The sequence below is a fragment of the Ovis canadensis genome, chromosome 7 (assembly GCF_042477335.2).
Source record: "Ovis canadensis isolate MfBH-ARS-UI-01 breed Bighorn chromosome 7, ARS-UI_OviCan_v2, whole genome shotgun sequence".
In the NCBI taxonomy this organism is placed as follows: domain Eukaryota; kingdom Metazoa; phylum Chordata; class Mammalia; order Artiodactyla; family Bovidae; genus Ovis; species Ovis canadensis.
The window spans coordinates 72,069,126-72,089,057 of record NC_091251.1 but is presented as its reverse complement, the minus strand read 5'-3'; the positions used below and the strand labels follow the sequence as shown (position 1 = coordinate 72,089,057).

Genomic DNA, 19,932 nt, shown 5'->3' with positions numbered 1-19,932 from the left:
GGACTAATGTTCTATGAAAAGTACTTTGGCACATCATCTGGACCACAAAGTCCCATATATTTGTTCAATATATACTTATAAACCAAAAACAGCACAGACTCTCTAGAGGCCATCACTACCAGGGAACATAAACACTAAGTATTTTCAAGGACTCTCAATTGAGCATGTATAAGTAGTAGGGTCTCCAGATTGCTATTCATAGGATTAAGCTAAAACAGTTTCAGAAATAGACCAGTCCACCCACTAGTTTATATATACAAAGGAGAATATTTTAAAACCCCAATACCACGTCTCATATAGAAATTGTGCAGAAAGCACAGTTCAGCAGAATAGAAAGGTACCACAGAGAGATTTGAAGTAGACCTTTCCTTCTTTGGAGTTAAGCAAATTGACATCATACCCCCCTCTTCTTCTCTCCTAGGTGGTTGTCTCCAAACACTGAAAATCTGGCATAGCTGGAATCTCCTAAGGGTGATGGTTTCTCCCCTTTTCCCCTGGTCACTTCCAGCCTCTGCATCTTTGTACTATCTCTTCCCTTCATCTGTAACACTTTCCCCCATCTACTCTGCCTAATTACATCTTTGCTCTGCTTGGTTTTTTAACTCTTTCTGCATTTCTATCTTTCAAAAAATTATTTTAAGTACCTGATGATAAGAGCCATATACTTCCCTTCTGATTTCATTGCAGTACTAGCTAAGGGCTGAGCATTTATGAAATATTTCTTATCACTGTTATATCTAATTGACACGACTACAAGACATTTGTGACTTATATTTGAACAAAACTCCACTGAAAAATTGGACTCTGATCTGAGGTCTCTAACTCTTTTTTTTTTTAATTGGTTTACTTTTATACATCAACCCAGGCTGTGATTCTCTAAGATGCTGCTTTCTTAAAAGTTGAAAAACAGCAGCAGGAAGAAAGAAAACTGCAGACAGAGATGGAAGTGAAGTGATGATATGTATTACCAGAAACAAAGCTCTAGAACTGTGCTATCCAATGTGGTACCCACATTCAGTCCCATCACTTTATGGCAAACTGATGGGGAAACGGGCTGACTTTACTTTTCTGGGCTCCAAAATCACTGCAGATGATGACTGCAGCCATGAAATTAAAAGATGCTTACTTCTTGGAAGGAAAGTTATGACCAACCTAGACAGCATATTCAAAAGCAGAGACATTACTTTGCCAACAAAGGTCCATCTAGTCAAGGCTATGGTTTTTCCAGTAGTCATGTATGGATGTGAGAGTTGGACTATGAAGAAAGCTGAGCACTGAAGAATTGATGCTTTTGAACTGTGGTGCTGAGAAGACTCTTGAGAGTCCCTTGGACTGCAAGGAGGTCCAACCGTCCATCCTAAATGAGATCAGTCCTGGGTGTTCATTGGAAGGACTGATGTTGAAGCTGAGACTCCAATACTTTGGCCACCTGATGGGAAGAGCTGACTCATTTGAAAAGACCCTGATGCTGGGAAAGATTGAGGGCAGGAGGAGAAGGGGACAACAGAGGATGAAATGGTTGGATGGCATCACCAACTAAATGGACATGGGTTTGGGTGAACTTTGGGAGTTGGTGATGGACAGGGAAGCCTGGCATGCTGTGGTTCATGGGGTTGCAAAGAGTCGGACACGACTGAGTGACTGAACTGAACTGAGTCACATGTGGCTATTAGCTGACCTTAACTGAGATGTGGCATAATATATACATTAGAGGTCAAAGATTTGGTATGGAAAAAAGAATGCTAGATATTTCATAATTTTTAATACTGAGTACCTATTTTAATAAAATGTTTGGATATATTGGGCTAATTAAAATATTTAAATTCATTTTACCCATTGCCCTTTACTTTTTCAGGTGGCTACTAGAAAAGTTAAAATTATACATGTGGCTTGCATTATATTTCTATTAGTCAGTGCTGCTCTAGTATTTTGAGCATCCAAAAACAGAAAAGTGGTCCAAATATTAAATGTGGCTATTAACTGATAAAAACTCGCTTCACAGGAGACTTCACAGACTGCATGATGTATGATATGCATCCAGAACAAGTTGGAGGACACTGTGGACCATGAACTGTCTAATGCCTGGAAACTGGCTGGCCAGATACTCGGACATGGTTCACAGGAGAGGCTGTAACCATGCCAAAGTTAGTTTGACTCTGGCAATTTATTGCGGAAAAAAAAAAAAAGTGCATGAGTGTTTCCTAATGACTAGCTGTGGGCCAGTGCAGGAGAAAGCTGATGTGGAGTGAGCTTCGATCTTTCTCAAATGGCTTGTCTGGAGCAGCAAAGAGGCCTCAAATGGCTGGAGGTATCAATGGATGCTCTAGGTTCAGAACAGAGAGGCCATATGTGGAATCTAAAATACAAAATACATCAACATAGCTATGAACGAAAACCAGACTCAGACTGGTGGTTGCCAAGGGGAAGGGGATAAGGGAGGGAAGGAATAGGAGTTTGGGATTAGCAGAAGCAAACTATTATATATAGTATGGATAAACAAGGTCCTACCTAGCACAGGGAACTATATTCAAACATCCTGGGACAAACCATAATGGAAAAGAATATGAAAAAGTGTATATATATATATATATATACACACACACACATATATACACACACACTTTCACTGTGTGTGTGTAACTGAGTCACACTGCTGTGCAGATGAAATTAATACATTATAAATCAAATATACTTTAACATTTTTTTAAAAGAATAACATAGATGCCCTTGCTCATGTGAGAGACCCACCAGAGAGAAAGTCTGAAAAGGACCAGAAGATTTCAACCCTCAGCAAGGAGAAAACTAGTCACTAAGTGGACTGAAAGGGACGGTGCATGGGAAACAAAAACTAAACTGCTTTATGAGTGCACCCCACCAGTCCTGTTGGCCATACCAAGTGTGCGCATGGTACGGTAGCATGTGTTTCCTATGTGCACACAGTTCCTAAACCATGGAAACTGAATATCTATGTCAACAGATGTATTTCCTGAGACGATTCTAGGAAAATCAAGTTTATTCAATGAGCCACCAACTGCCAAATATTGCAATACCACTTCAGATGCATAGTAACATTAAACCATTCTGCCTCTGCTATCTACACATTAGTATTTACTTTCCATTAAGACTAAATACCAAAAGCTAGGCTTGCAGAGGTCTTCCCGTTACCTTTACAGAGAAAAGAACACAAGCAGAGTTCACAGAGCTCTGATCTCCAAAGACACTTTGAGAATAGGAATCAGCCTATGGTATATACTCTGGGAACTTTAATGATAGCCACCTAAAGAGTAAAATTCAACGGACTAGTTCCAAATTGGGAAAGGAGTACGTCAAGGGTGTATATTGTCACTGTGCTGATTTAACTTATATGCACAGGACATTATGCGAAATGCCAGGCTGGATGAAGGATAAGCTGGAATCAAGACTGCCAGGAGAAATATCAATAACCTCAAATATGCAGATGACACCACCCTTACAACAGAAAGTGAAGAGGTACTGAAGAGTCTCTTGATGAAAGTGAAAGAAGAGAGTGAAAAAGCTGGCTTGAAACTCAACATTCAAAAAACTAAGATCATGGCATCCAGTCCCATCACTTCATGGCAAATAAACGGGGAAGCGATGGAAACCATGACAGACTTTATTTCTGGGGGCTCCAAAATCACTGCAGGTGGTGACTGCAGCCATGAAACTAAAAGACGCTTGCTCCTTGGAAGAAAAGTTATGACCAACCTAGACAGCATATTAAAAAGCAGAGACATTACTTTGCCAACAAAGGTCTGTCTAGTCAAAGCTATGGTTTTTCCAGTAGTCATGTATGGATGTGAGAGTTGGACCATAAAGCTGAGCGCTGAAAAATTTGATGCTTCTGAACTGTGATGTTGGAGAAGACTCTTGAGGGTCCCTTGGACTGCAAGGAGATCAAACCAGTCCATCCTAAAGGAAATCAGTCCTGAATTTTCATTGGAAGCACTGACGCTGAAGCTGAAGCTCCAATACTTCGGCCACCTGATGTGAAGAACTGACTTATTGGAAAAGACCCTGATGCTGTGCAAGATTGAAAGCAGGGAGAAGGGGTGACAGAGGATAAGATGTTTGGAGGGCATCACCAAGTCGATGGACATGCTCTGGGAGTTGGTGATGGACAGGGAAGCCTGGCATGCTGCAGTTCATGGTGTCACAAAGAGTTGGACACGACTGAGCGACTGAACTGACTCAAAGTGTAAAATTATGTAAAATTAGTATCATAAATGCAGCTCTGTAAAACTTACTTCCAAATGAGGTTGGGGGTGGGGTGGGAGTGGAAAAGAAGTAACATTTCATCAATACCTTCTAGAAAAACCTTGGTGAGAAAAAGCACAAGAAAATCAGATCTTGATTCCATGATGCTATCTAGACAAACCTCTGAGGTCATGATTCTACTTTCTTTTAAAGAAGCCAATGCCTTTGAAATGCACCACTTGGTTATTATGTATTTGGATCACTATATGTTAGTCTTTCCCATTCATTAGACATATTGAAGACCCTACTTTTCTGGCTTAACAAATAAAGGCTAATCAACTACTGTCAGGATAGTTTTTTGAATTTTGTTCAGTGAAGCATTAAAAAAGATCCCCATGCAAAATCATCACTTGTGAATCATCAGAGAAACTAAGTTACGAAAATAACAGTTTCTCATATATCAACCGTGCATGAGAGAATGAAGGAGAATTACCACCAACCTACCTATCTTCCATTCTGTCCTTCAACTGCTGGAGAAAAACAAAAGCTAAATGCCTTTTCTGGCTCCACTAAATCTAGAATACCTTAAAAGAGCAAGGATGACACCCAGACTTAGTTCACCTTCCACTGCCACGCTTCTCTGATGGACTATGAAGTATTGCCATTCTTTCATTCTTATTCTACTCTACATTTGACCTCCACTGTTCCTTTCTTAAGGCTAATGGCTCAGAAAAATTAGTATACATTTTCTACTATTAGTCAGCAGAACAGCCAACAGACCTTCTTGATTTGGCAAAAATCCAAGTACTGTCTTCACAGTTTGGACTTGGGTAGGCAATTAGCACTGAACAAATGATTCAGGATTTTGAAGAATTCTTGTCCATGCTTACATTCAGACAGTACATAATGAAGACCTCTAGATGGAGTAATGAAAGAAAACTTCTTCTTATTAGAATTTATCCTTCCAAAAGGCTTCACACTCTGGCTCACATAAAGTCTGACATTAAAATATTGATCTAATTCCATATGCTTTAAGAATCATGCAAGGTAATTCTTTTCACTGCTTTTTAATCAGTCAATTTTTGACACCAAATATCTAATGTGTTTATCAACTGTCTTCACTAGAGCTGACACTATTTTAGGCTAAAAACTAAAATGAGTCTCATAAAGGAGAAAAAAAAAAAGGTCACATACTCATTTGAATGAACTGCTGACTCTGTAAAGGTAATTCCAAAAAAGAGTTTCCGAATATGGCTTAAACATTTGTAATACTGTAGGAAAACTATACAACCTTCCATGGTAACTGCACTAAATGACAATATTCATTTTCTATGTCTATATTTAAGAATGTTGGTTCAGTCATTTGGAGTCAATTTATATGTACTGCAAACAGACAGGAATCATCTTCTCTCCAAGAATGGATTATTATATTTAAAACATCAAAATCAATCAAACAGAGAAATAGCCCCAAACCCTGCATTACACACACCCAAGCAATACTCAAGATTCCTTTCTCTTGGCTTTTAAAATGATTTAAAAGCAACTTAGCTCAACTCTCCCTCCAGAGAGGAAAACTACCTACCTAGCCAAATTTCTTGAAGGGCTTTTTCCTCCACCTAATCTATAACTTTCACTCTAAAACTCTTAATTCTAGATTTCTACTTATAATTTCTCAGAAAATTTTCTATGCTTACTAATGACCTCTTCCCAAGTAAAACCCACACATGGCACAGTGGTTATGTACGTAGGCTTATGAGCCAGACTTAACTGGGTTTAGCTTTTGACTGTATCACTTACAAGCTATCAGACCCTGGGCAAGCTCTTTGACCTCCCTTTGCCTCTGTTTGCTCCTCTAGAAAATGGGACTCATCTTGGGACTTTTCTCATAAGGTTGTTGCAAATCACCAGAGTCAAGTGTTAGATTTGGAAAGTCTGTTCTATTTCCTGAAGTCCTCCTCGTGTGCTCAGTGCTGTTGTTTCTCCTGGTTCTCTTCAGGTTTTCTCAGTGTCTATGTTTTGCTCTCTTCTTCCTTGGGCTTGCTCATCATTAACCCCTCCCTATCTCCAAGTTCAGGTCTATCTCCAACATTCTTCTCTCTTTTTTCATTACCTTGAGAAGTCTCATCCACTTACTTGATTTACTGGATTTACTAGAAGAGCATTTAACAAGATTTTAAATAGCCTGCATTCTGAGACAAGAGGGCAAGAGAAAGTGTGATTCCAACAGTCTTGTTGGCAGTAACTATGGCAATACACAACCAGCTTATGTTGTCATTGCCAAAACAGGCACTGACCTCATTTCAGTATTCTAATAACAAACCTGAACATCGTACCACTCAGCTTAGGCAATGATAAGTTGTATTGGTTCCTCAAGACCCAAGCAGAGAGAGGGCAAGAATGAGGCAGAGGGGCAATCAGGAAAATCATAAATGTGAATTTACAGAAAAAAAATATATAAGAGGAAGAATAATGAAAGAAACTTGGGGTATGAAAGAAAACACAAACACACCTTTGATACAGAATGTAGTAGAAGGTGGCAAACTCAAATGCCCACAGGGGCTAAAAGGTAAGCTAAATGAACAAAGTGAGCAGGATGTATGGCATCCTGGGAGTGGTAGGGACTGTGGCAAACTGGAGACTGTAACTAAAGCTACTCTAATTCAGTTTTTAAAATTTCAACATTACAGGCCAAACAAGTCACAGGCCTCTACTTTTCTTTCTCTGAATGTAAACAGGCAAGAGTATCATTGTCACCTGCCCAGTCAGACTGATTGGCAAAAAAATTTCTTATAAAAAATATTCACTTTACTGGCTTAAAAAGTGAGACAAATTTTGCTTCATAGTCTGACTGCATTGGTTGAATGAATGTTATGATTTGCAATCCAAGCATGGATCCACTGCTTGTCTCCATTACAAACCAAAACAGTATGTTCATGGATTCTTAAGAGTCACTTACTGGCTTAAAGTGACCTAAATCCTGCCAGTATCACCCCTCAAAAACATTCTACATCTAGATAGCGAATATATCTTCAATATAAGTTGAAGAGTTATCGTCACTCTCTGAAGTAGTTGCAGATAAAGTTCCAAGCTCTCCCAGAACAAAGATGCTTATCCTGAGACGTGCTGTAACTGACATTAGAAATGTCGCCTTCCCTGTGTATTACATCATGATAAGACATTATTTGTTTATTGCCACCTGGCTTAGGTCAAAACATATCTTCTTTTATGCATCTTTCCCAACTTAAAAATGACAGTCATTTGACCCCGAAAGACCAAACTTCTGAAAGATGGGGCCAAATTCAATTAGGCATCAGCACTGTTAGCTCTGCTTAAAATGAAACCAATGAAAAACACTAGGATTGATCACAAGTAGGCAAGAAGCAATTCCTTTCAGGGGATACTTGTTCACTATCTGATAATCATATCTCCAGGTGGTTTTCTGGTGCTTCAAAATAATTTCAGTTCAACATTTACTGGCCATACACTATGCATCAGGCATTGAGTTTGGTTTGGAAATCTGAGAGATGATGAAACCACAGTTGCTGCTGAAGAGCTTATAATCTAGTGGGGGAGCAGGATGTGGAAATGAGCTATTTCAATACAATGTGGTGCTGCTGCTGCTGCTAAGTCGCTTCAGTCATGTCCGACTCTGTGCGACCCCATAGACGGCAGCCCACCAGGCTCCCCCATCCCTGGGATTCTCCAGGCAAGAACACTGGAGTGGGGTGCTATTTCCTTCTCCAATGCATGAGTGAAAAGTGAAAGTGAAGACACTCAGTCGTGCAACTGCTATTAAAAGAGGTGTGGAGAGTGTGCTCAGGGAGAATGCAGAAGCAGACCTGGGCTCAGTCTCTGGGAAGAAGGAAAGGACATCAGTAAAGACTTTCCAGAAGTTCATTTTTAAAAGTAAAGAGCCATATTCCAATGAAAACATAATGGAACTAGCCTAAGTAGTTATACTACTTAACAAGTATACTGACCCACCATCAGAAGTAACACTGAATACTTTTCTAGGCTTCAGGATGGATTTGTGCTGACTCAGTTTGACATTTTTATTAATCATTCTTGAAATCACAGTACTCATTTGAATAAAAGGATATATTGCCTCTAATTCTTTAGAGAGGTAAGTAGATGACTTCCTTAACAACAGAAAATGGAGAAGATTATAAATGGAAATATAATCCTGGAATAAAAGAAACCCCCCTCTCCCATGTGGTGAGGGAAATTACACTCATATTTCCCTTCTCCCTCTAAAGGTTTGAGACTATCCTCAGGTGAAACAGGCAAAGGGTAATGAGCATCTTGATGAAGATGAAAGAGGAGAGTGAAAAAGTTGGCTTCAAATTCAACATTCAGAAAACTAAGATCATGGCATCTGATACCATCATTTCATGGCAAATAGATGGGGAAACAATGGAAACAGTGAGAGACTTTATTTTCTTGGGCTCCAAAATCACTGCAGATGGTAACTGCAGCCATGAAATTAAAAGACACTTGCTCCTTGGGAGAAAAGCTATGACCAACCTAGACAGCATATTAAAAAGCAGAGACATTACTTTGCTAACAAAGGTCTGTCTAGTCAAAGCTATGTTTTTTCCAGTGGTCATGTATGGATGTGAGATTTGGACAATAAAGAAGGCTGAGCACCAAAGAATTGGTGCTTTTGAACTGTGGTGTTGGAGAAGACTCTTGAAAGTCCCTTGGACTGCAAGGAGATCCAACCAGTCAACCCTAAAGGAAATCAGTCCTGACTATTCATTGGAAGGATTGATGCTGAAACTGAAGCTCTAATACTTTGGCCACCTGATGCAAAGAGTTGACTCATTAGAAAAGACCCTGATTCCAGGCAAGATTGAAGGCAGGAGGAGAAGACAACAGAGGATGAGATGGTTAGATGGCATCATCAACTCAATGGACATGAGTTTGAGCAGGCTCCAGGAAATGGTGAAGGACAGGAAGGCCTGGCATGCTACAGTCCATGGGGTCGCAAAGTGTCAGACATGACTGAGCTACTGAACAACAACAACAGCAATGATTAAAGAGAGCCTTTTCTTCCCCATTCTCCACAACCACAAATGCCTGAAAATCTGCCATTCAATGGTCAATTTGATTTAGGTGACCACTATGAAGATTCTTTGGGGCCAACATGTATTTACACCTAAGTGCAAATTTTAGGATACCTTTATCAGAGAGGAGAGCAGTTAAAGACATGCCAAAATTTGGAGATATCCCTAAGTAAATATGCCAGTTTTCATGACTAGTTTAGCAACTTAATCCATTCACATCATTTCTTAATCTTGGTCAAAGAGATAACTGTAGTTGGTCAAATAGTTCTAGACTGTGTTATCAATAACTATAACTATGGGTATCAGTATTCTTTACCATAAATTCCTAGAGGTAAAATGCCCTGTAACTTCTTTCTATCAGTGATTTTTCTAAAACAAATTAAGTCCACCTTTATCACTTGTCGAATTATTTTCACACATTGCTCAAGTTACATGTTACGAAGTTTTAATCTCAACAATTCAAATCCTATATCATTGTCACTGAGTAAAATAATAAGGCCACAGAATGATACTATCTAATCAAAACAGTTGTCTTTGTTACTCTTGAGACTATTAGCTATACATTAGCTCCAAGTCAATAAAAATACATCAAACTGTAAAAAAGAAGCAGTTTTAAAAAGGGACTCCAAAATGATGCCAAGTACAATGGAAAGGCCAAGAGTTCACAGTGCCTCACATATCTGTACCATGTGGTGGCCTTGTGAACAGAAATTCAATATAATTTAACCAGTAATAGTAGAGTTACTTGCTAAACAGGAATTGCTGCTTCATCAGCAAAGAACTGAATTTAGACAAACTCATAAAAATGGAAATAGAAAACAATTTCTCACATACCACCCTCTACTCTTTGTTTTTAAATAACGTATAGTCAACATTTGCAACTGAATCTTCACTTTCCATCTTAGAATAAAATGATCTTTATACAACTTTGAGAAAAGTGATGATTGTAGTTTAAAATGTTCATGAATATTTTTCATACGGTATTTTTCAAGAGTATTTTTGCCATTTGGTATGAAATGAATCACCTCAACCTTCACTATAAAACTAGGAATGGTGAGAACATGCCTATCAAGGTAGAGAAAGATGATCAACAAAGCCACAGTTAGGGGACTGCACATCTACATATATCTCAATGTCATGTTTGCATGGATAGGTAGGCAAAGCAGGTAGAAATCTTTTTCAATTAAGAGCAGCAGTATACTTGAAAACAGAAAAGCCACATTCAAATTAAAGCTGCTTATTATGTGTGTCTGTCCTTAGGCAGCTTCCTTGACCACCCAGAGCCTCAATCATCTCACATGGCAAAGCAGGGATGAATATACACGTCGATGAGCCACAATGAGTACTGAATAAATCACAGCTGTGAAAGCAGTTTCTTGGCAATTAATATTTCTAGTGAACTGTGAATGCTAAGCTTGTATGCCACTATAGCCAATAGGTCCTAAGAGATCTTTAGGTGTAATTTTTGTTTCATTCTGAATGTTTCCCATTTCCGCACAGTTGTTTTGTTTGGAGCCACTTCCCTAACTTACTAGGATAATAATGAGCTCAATCCTTACTCTATGGAAAATTTTCTTCTTTTTATCTTGATGTCAACTGGTACTTATGCATAGGCTCACTATTGAGCCCTGCAGTCCACTGACAAGAATTACTGAATAACATGCAGAGGCTTGGGGCCATTGTCGTATCATCCTAGGAACCTTCCCAATGACAATTCAGAAACCTCATCAAAACTCAACAAAATTCACGGAGCAGCTGCAAGAAGCCAGATGCTTGTTGAAATCAATCATAGCTTTAGCCACCAGAACATCTTTACGCCGATACATTTTTAAAAATTACCTCTTTCACACTGGGGTCCAGTAAAGCCATAAGTACATGCACATCGATTCGGGGCCACACACCTGCCTCCGTTAAGACAGCCACTTTCACAGACAGCTGTAAAATAAGAAGAGAGAAGCTGAGAAACTTCACTTGAGTAGATGCTAATAAAGGAACACTGACTGTTCCCTGAAAGGATGACAATAAAAAAAATCTAAATAGTCACTGTGGTATTTGTTTTAAACATTTATTGTACAGTTCCAGTTTCCTGGACATCCCTCAGACAACTCAGGTAAAACTACTTGGAATAGGTGAGGATATACCTGCGTTAATGTTGGCAGTTTCATTCTGGAAAACATCTGAGCAATGCTTTTCAGTTCTGTATCTACAATGGTGGTTTAAAACAGACAACCCTGATGAGAATTGCATTTTACAAGCTGATTCTTTTGCTTATGATTTATGTTTCATTTCCAGACAGTTTTCATGAGGGAAAACACTGGCCTTCTTTACAAAAATGCAGCATGTTAAATCACACTATTAACTGCCAGAGACAAAACACAAATACTGACACTCAGTAATTTATGTACCATAATGAAGATCCAATTGAGTGTTACAAGAGAATCTCTGGAAAATACTGGTAAGATAAGTCCAGAGATCCTTGAGGGAGGGACATTTTACTTGTCAAGAAAGACATTAAAATAAGACTTGAAAGCTCATTCCCTGAATAACTCTTCTCTGTACAACTTCCTGCGACTCACTCAAGCATAGCCTCTTCCTAGGCATTTTTATCCACAGGTGGTAGGCTGTCCCTGCCAAATTTGCCAGTCCCATCCACCCTTCAAAGCCCAGCTCAAACCTCGCTCCTCCAAGAGGCTTCCCTAACACCTCCATTTACATTAATTCCCCCTTCATATATCCCCCATACACTTTTCCTGTACCCTGTGGCAGTCATGCAGTTGAGCTACTCAGATCTCCTTCCAAGAAAACCTACTGTGAGGAGCTTAGCTGGCTGATCTGCTACTATGTTTATGCCAACAACCTGGTGGGGACCACTCAGCAACTAAGCATTGTGGAGACTGGACATTTCTGCCCATCATGAAGCTATTGTGATGGGCAGTCTTGATTCTGGACTCCCTAACAGCCTGACCAAATCTTTCTTGGAGGTTGCACTACAGTCTGAGGCTTCTTTCGCACAATTGTGATAGTCTTTCCTTCCCTCTCTCCTTGCATAGGGGTGTGACATGCATCATAGTCTGAAGGTGAGGGTTTTCCCTAGTAAATCTCTCGTGCATCTAATTCTATCTTGACATCCATTGGGATCAGTGTACTTGGACCGAGACAACCCCTTATAGCCACAAGTCAGGGCAGTAGTCCATTTACCATCACAAAATTAGAGAGGTTTATGTATGTCCACTGTTCTAATTTGCTTCTTAATTTATAGTCAGGTAATAATTAAGAGATTTTAAGCAGAAAAGAAAGTTTGAGATTGCCTAACTTTGCAGATTAGGCTCCCAGTTTGAGATTGCCTCCTAGTTTACAGATTAGGAAACTTAAGTCTAGGAAAGATTTTCGAAATCTACAGGTGTTACCTGAGTGCCTGTTGTACACTGGGCTCTGCTCCCTCCAGGTGCATGAAAGGGAACAGGAGGATGACAGTGGCTCCTTCTGATCCACTTTCTGAAAATGACTTTAAATCCACCCCATCCCACCATCTCTGGAGCCACAGCCTTAGTACTAGTCTTCCTGCTTCCTGTTCCTTCTCCCTCAAGTTCAATCCCTGCAGTGTGGCCACAGAGATCTTCCTCATTGTAAACTGTTGCGAGTGAAGTATATTAGGCCAGTATTTCACAGCATTAAAAGCCTGGGCTGTGAAGTTAGACTGCATGGGTTCAAATCCCAACTCTGCTGATTACTCCCTGTATAGCTTTAGGCAAGTCACTGAAATGCCTGTACCCCAGGATCTTCATTTCATGTAGGTGTTAATAATAAAGGCCTCTTTCTGTAAGTGCTGTTGCTATATCAAATGAGTCAACACATGTAAAGAGTCTGAATGTGTGCCGAGCACATGGTGAACAGAGTAAATAACTCAGTAGATGAATGTTGTTGGTTATTGTTTTCTCACTTCCCTCCCCTGCATGACTGCATGGTTCTATTTTGGATGAGAACATGTTTGGAGAAGCATAAAGGCTCTCCAAACCTGGCCCATGACTTCTATTCCAACCTTAGCTCCCTTCCCATCACTCCCTTCGGCACTTAAGTCCTAGCAATACCAAAGCCTGGCATCACATGCTAGTCATGTTCTAGGCTTTGGCTTATGCTTAGCCAGCTGCCTAAAAGGCCCACCTCCCAACATCTGACAAAAGAACTCCTACCCAACCCCTTAACACTCAGCTAAAGGGTCTCCCAGGTGGGGAGGCTGTCCTACCTCCATACTATTGCTGGGGGCTGTCAAAGATTTAATACCCATTCTTACTTATATCATAGTGTACAGACAGTCAGGAGGGTATTAAATAAACTTTGGTTTACTTATCATAGCATTATTCATCATAGCAAATACATACACATGGGCAAAAGTTGGAAACAACATGAATAAATGTTCATCATTAAGGATGCAATAAATAAACAGTGGTCTAGTATGCAACCATTAAAATATATTTTTAAAACATTCAATAAATGGAATTAACTTCTAATAAAATATTAAGTAAAAAAGTTATATGAAAAATTATGCATTCAGTGAGAGCTCATGTACCAAATATGCATTAAAAGACTGGAAGATAACATCTGGAAAGGTGGGATTGTGGAAATTTTTACTTTTTATATATTTAAGCTTTTCAAATTTTCTTCAGGGTATTCTTGATATAGTAAAAAATAAGTTCTTTAGAGGAACTTTCATCTCTGCAAAGCACTGGGACTGATACACAGTAGACACACAACAAACAGTGTTTACATGTAAACTAATACACTGACCAGAAGTGTTATAACAGCAGAATCCAGACTAGGAAACTAAAGAGATGCAGACACCATTAATCAAGAAAAAGAACATGTCTGGGGAGAAAGACGAGGTTGAGTTTTGAAATACCTTATTGAGGATGCTTCTCAAAAATCCAGGGGGAGATGTTGGCAATCAAATGCAAGACATATATGTGGAATGAACAACAATTCTGCACCTTGGGTGGTGACTGCAGATCAGAAATGAGGTAAGCAGGGTGATGAAGGTAAATGAAAGAAGAATGAATCAAATAACCCAGTTCTGATCAGAAATTTGATGTTCTGTGTGCCAGGGAAGTGATCTGTTCACCTGCAAGGGTTAGTGGGCACCTGTAAAAATGCCATATCCTAGGCAGTCAAAGAAAAGCCACCATCACTTATCTCTGTATTCTTTTTGTTAATGTAGGTTAACATCTACACAGTTTACTTACGTTGTCCACAGTGAGTCCCTACGTATCCTTTCTGGCACAGACAATGGTCATCACTGCAGCTACCTCCATTCATACAGCGAATGTTACAGTGTTGGACTTGAAAAGAAAGAAAAAAAGGACTGATTTATTTCTGCAATTTAAGTACATAGATCTCAGCAGTTCACAGAAGTTGATTTGTAGTGATCTGAAGAGAAAATAAAATGGTTTATCAATAATCATATATTTATGCAGAAATAACCTAATTGACAATGCTAAAATGTCATATTTTGTGTGCATAAAATCATTTACAGTTCAATGTAACTGTATCTTTCATACTGACTTTACTGCTCAATGACTTCCTTAATTTAGCAGACCTTACCATTCAATGTCATTTCTGTAATTTACACCAAGAAAATAGCGCCTTGAGGGACCAGACGAGGCAAGATTACAATAGCAATATTTTTCTTGTTAAAAGTTGCAGAGTCCCAGGTGGGTGGGCAGAAGACATTCAGAGTGACAAATTCCAAGAAATGGTGTTAAAAGAAATTGAGGAGGCAGCAGAAAGAAGGGAAAGAAGACATACAAGGGCACTTAATAACAAGACTGCATGATAATGAAGATAGCTGGACTTGGCTCAGAAAGAGCACCTTGTTTAAACTGTCACCTTGAACCATCTAAGACCTGCAGTGTTGTAAATCCACTCTTCATCACATTGTCACTTATGGAAGTGTGAAAGCTTCAACACCCAAGGCAGGAAGACCCCAGGCAGCAGGCTGACTCAGACTGAGACGATGAGATGCTAGAGCTGGCCAGAGGCAAAGACACTCGGGAAAGACAATGACAGCACAGCATACGCCCCTGATTCCTCCAGTGCCGAGGCTGTCTCTATTTCAGTAATTCAGACACTTTCCAAATCCCAGGCTGTTCCTTAGTCCTCTAGAAACAATCAACCACCTTACTTGGAGAAGACTAAAGGCTTGATTGAATTAATCATTCATCATTGTTGACACATCCCTGTACAAGGAGGCCAGGCTTGGGCATGGAAATTTGGCTTACTCTGTCCTGTGGGAGTAAATTCCTAGAGAAAAAGCCTCAATAACTTCACATAAAGAGAAAAGAACCCCTTTTTCTGTGTAAGAGCAGAAATCAGCTGCTTAGGCTTGCTCATATGCTTAGCCTTTATGGAGCACTGGGCCTCCATCTTCTCCCAGGAGCAGAGAGGAGGCTCCTCCCAGCAGCCTGCTTCTTAGTACACTCTGCTAGGATGCTCAGTTCAGTATCACAAAGAGGCTGCTGATTCCAGGAGAAAGGGCTATTTTTATAAAGAGCTACACAGCTCTCAGCACCACAACAGGAAAAAGAAGGTGCCAGAACCCAGTCCCTATGCCCTCACAGAGTACCAAAGAGCTAAGTTGAGAGTGATGCACCTTTTCAACAACATGTCATGTACATCCTGAAACACCATCAAAGGCGCCCATCTCTACTGTACCAAGAACCCCCTCCATCTCAGCATTTAAGGTCCTCTTCTGGATGGTCGTATGGGTCTTTCAGGGCTCCTTTGCCTACCCCTAATATGTTCCAGTTAAACACAGAGTTTTAAAAAAAAAACAGCTAGAAGAGACAAGAAGGCCTTCTTCAATGAAAAATGCCTTAATAATAGAAGAAAATGGCTAAAAGGGAAAGACTAGAGATCTTGTCAGGAAAATTGGAAACATCAAGGGACCATCCCACCCAAAGATGGGCGTAATAAAGCATAAAAATGGTAGAGACATAGTAGACGCTGAAGAGATCAAGAAGAGATGGAAACAATACAAGGACGAACTATATTTAAAAAGATATTAATGAACCAGATTACTACAATGGTGAGGTTAGTCACCCAGAGTCAGATATTCTGGAATGCAAACTCAAGTGGACCTTAAGAAGCACTGCTGTTAATAAAGCTCATGGATGTGATGACATTCCAGCAGAACTATTCAAATCTCTAAACGACAATGTCATCAAGATTTTGCATTTATTATGTCAGCAAATCTGGAAGACGCAGCAGTGGCCACAGGACTGGAAAAGGTCAACCCTCATCCCAATCCCCAAGAAGTGTACTACCAAAGAACGTGCTAACCACCAGACAGTTGTACTCATCTCCCATGCTAGAAAGGTCATGCTTAAAATCTTGCATGCTAGGCTTCAGCATGATGCAGACCAAGAACTTCCAAAAGTCCAAGCTGGGTTTAGGAAAGGAAGAGGAACTAGAGATCAAATTGCCAACATTCGCTGGATTATAGAGAAAGCAAGGGGATTTCAGAAAAAATATCTATCTCTGTTTCATTGACTACGCTAAAGCCTTTGATTGTGTGGATCATGACAAACTGTGGAAAGCTCTTAGAGAGATGGGAATACCAGATCACCTACCTGTCTCCTGTGAAACCTGTATGTGGGTCTAGAAGCAACAGTTAGAACCCTGTATGGAACAACTGACTGGTTCAAGATCAAGAAAAAACTATGACAGAGCTGTCTGTTGTCACCCTGTTTGTTTAACCTATATGCTGAGCACATCATAAGAAATGCTAGACCTGGATGAGTTACAAGATGGAATCAAGATAGGCGGGAGAAATATCAATAACCTCAAATATGAGGATGATGCCACTCTAATGGCAGAAAGTGAATAGGAACTAAAGAGCCTCTTGATGAGGGTGAAGGAGGAGAGTGAAAGAGCCAGCTTAAGAGTAAATATTAAAAAAACTAAGATCATGGCATCTGGCCCCTTCAGTTCAGTTCAGTTCAGTCACTCAGTCATGTCGGACTCTTTGCGACCCCATGACCTGCAGCATGCCAGGCCTCCCTGTCCATCACCAACTCCCAGAGTTCACTCAAACTCATGTCCATCAAGCCGGTGATGCCATCCAGCCATCTCATCTTCTGTCATCCCCTTCTCCTCCTGCCCCAAATCCCTCCCAGCATCACAGTCTTTTCCAATTAGTCAATTCTTCGCATGAGGTGGCCAAAGTACTGAAGTTTCAGCTTTAGCATCAAGTCCTTCCAAAGAACACCCAGGACTGATCTCCTTTAGACTGGACTGGTTGGATCTCCTTGCAGTCCAAGGGACTCTCACGAGTCTTCTCCAACACCACAGTTCAAAAGCATCAATTCTTCGGCCCCCTTACTGCATGACAAATAGAAGGGGGAAAGGTGGAAGTAGTGACAGATTTCCTCTTCTTGGCCTCCAAAATCACTGCGGACGGTGACTGCAGCGGTGAAATCAGGATGATTGCTTTTTGGCAGGAAAACGATGACAAACCTAGACAGTGTGCTGAAAAGCAGAGACATTACTCTGCCAACAAAGGTCCGTATAGTCAAAGCTATGGTCTTCCCAGTGGGCATGTACTGTTATGAGAGCTGAACCATAAAGAAGGCAGAACACCAAAGAATTGATGCCTTCAAACTGCAATGCTGGAGAAGACTCCTGAAAAGTCCCACGGACAGCAAGGATATCAAACCAGTCAATCTTAATAGAGATCAACCCTGAATATTCACTGGAAGGACTAATGTTGAAGCTGAAGCTCCAGTATTTTGGTCATCTGATGTGAACAGATGACTCATTGGAAACATCCCTGATGCTGGGAATGATTGAGAAGAGAAAGAAAAGAGGGCATCAGATGATGAGATGGCTGGATGCAAAGAACATGAACTTGGGCAAACTCCAAGAAATGGTGAGGGACAGGGAGGCCTGGCAAGCTGCATTCCATGATGTTGAGAAGAGTCAGACATGACTGGGCAACCGAACAATAACAACAACAATTTGTTCCCAGGCTTCTTTATCAGTCATTCATTCACTCAACAAATATTTCTGAGTACCTACAAAGTGCTGTACCCAATACCTGGTACTGTGTGACAGTCTCTTCATGGAATCTCCTCTTTCACCCATCTCTTTGTCTTTGCCCTGAACTCTCAACCTCCAACATACAACTTACACAATGTTCTTACCAAATCCTGAAATCCTGTCTCCAAGATCCATGGCAAATGTCTCTTCTTTCCTTTGATCTTTTCTGACTTCTATTCTCTCTTCCCTTCCCCCACTAAATATGAACTCTCTTTCTTCTGACTCCAGAGTACTTTATACTTCTCTTCAGAAAGGTATGTTCTATAACCAAAACTATTTTTAAGTTATTCTCCTATCTGTAGCCCATTTGTTTAAAAACATCAAGCATCACAGGGTGGGGAGTGGGAAGCATCATGATTATTAATTATATCTCCATAAGTGCTCAGAGCATTCCCTGCCTGCTTGTAGGTGCTGTATAAAACTCTGCCAAATTAATTTCTGTTTATTTAACTTGTGCTCCGTGATAACGACACCACAAGCTATACTCAAACACAGAGACTGTGAAGTTGCCCATCGTGTCCTAAGCACTTACATAGCTCTGAGTGGGTTGCTATTAAAAATATTTTTATCTTTGTTTCCCCATATATAAAAGCAGAAATAACTTCTCTGTCAGAACATTGTTATAGAAATCAATCAACCCAGGAAACTGATTAAAACAGTTATTTTAAGCTCCTACAGTTCTATTAAAATGTCTTGGCCAAAATGTGTTTTCAAACTAAAAAACTATTTACAAGTATACAAAAGAAATGATTTGGTGAAAAACTTGGATAATATTCTAAGTAGGTCAGGAAAAGGTGTAAGTTGCTTTAAAATCTGAAGTTAAACTTAGCTTCATCCTATCTTAGCAAAACAGTGAAGGCTGGGAAAAGCACAGGAAATGATGTCATCTGTCAAGCAGCAAAGGAACTCAACCCACAAACTGATTTCAATTAAAGTGGTTCATGCCAAGAGCTAATTTCCATTCCCACATGAGCAACAAAGCCATTTAGCTACTTTGAGATAAAAAAGCGAACAGTAGTTTAAACAGTGACTTTACATGACTTGTTTAAATTAAAAAACAGAATGAGTTCTTCTTTCTGAAAAGAATGATAAGTTTATATTTAAATGGAATATAATAAAAACCTCCCTGATACGTTCTTATACTTTCTTTCTACCCCATCTTTCAGGTAAACTTTTTCCAGCATAAAATATTCTTTCTCCTTTAAAAAATAAAAGCCCTTGATCAGACTTGTGAAACATTAAGGCACGGTTAGTCCAACGGTCCAAATAAACCGGTGAACCATGTATCCTTAGGCCAGAGGAGCAAGCTCATCAACAGATTGCTGTTGTTGCTCAGTTGCATCGTATTCTTGGCGACCCCCTGGACTGTAGTAAGCACATCAGGCTCCCCTGCCCTCCACTGTCTCTTGGAGTTTGCTCAAATTCATGTCCATTGATAATAGGATTTTAATCACCTGCTTTGCCACAAACATGTTTACCAAATTTGCATTCTTTGTGAGTCTTAGACCTTTAAGAGAAAAAGTATTTCCTTAATGGCAGGAGCACTCATTCAGGATTTCTG

General features: G+C 39.9%; 1 protein-coding gene across 1 annotated transcript in view; it reads right to left on the bottom strand.

The window, feature by feature from the left end:
- FBN1 (fibrillin 1) overlaps positions 1–19,932 on the bottom strand; it is a 274,972-nt gene that overhangs the window by 209,820 nt on the left and 45,220 nt on the right. Inside the window, exons 5-6 of the mRNA XM_069596613.1 lie at positions 14,519–14,614; positions 11,121–11,216 (exon numbers count right to left, since the gene is read on the bottom strand). Coding sequence (XP_069452714.1) covers positions 11,121–11,216; positions 14,519–14,614 — 192 coding nt within the window. The remainder of the gene's footprint in view (positions 1–11,120; positions 11,217–14,518; positions 14,615–19,932) is intronic.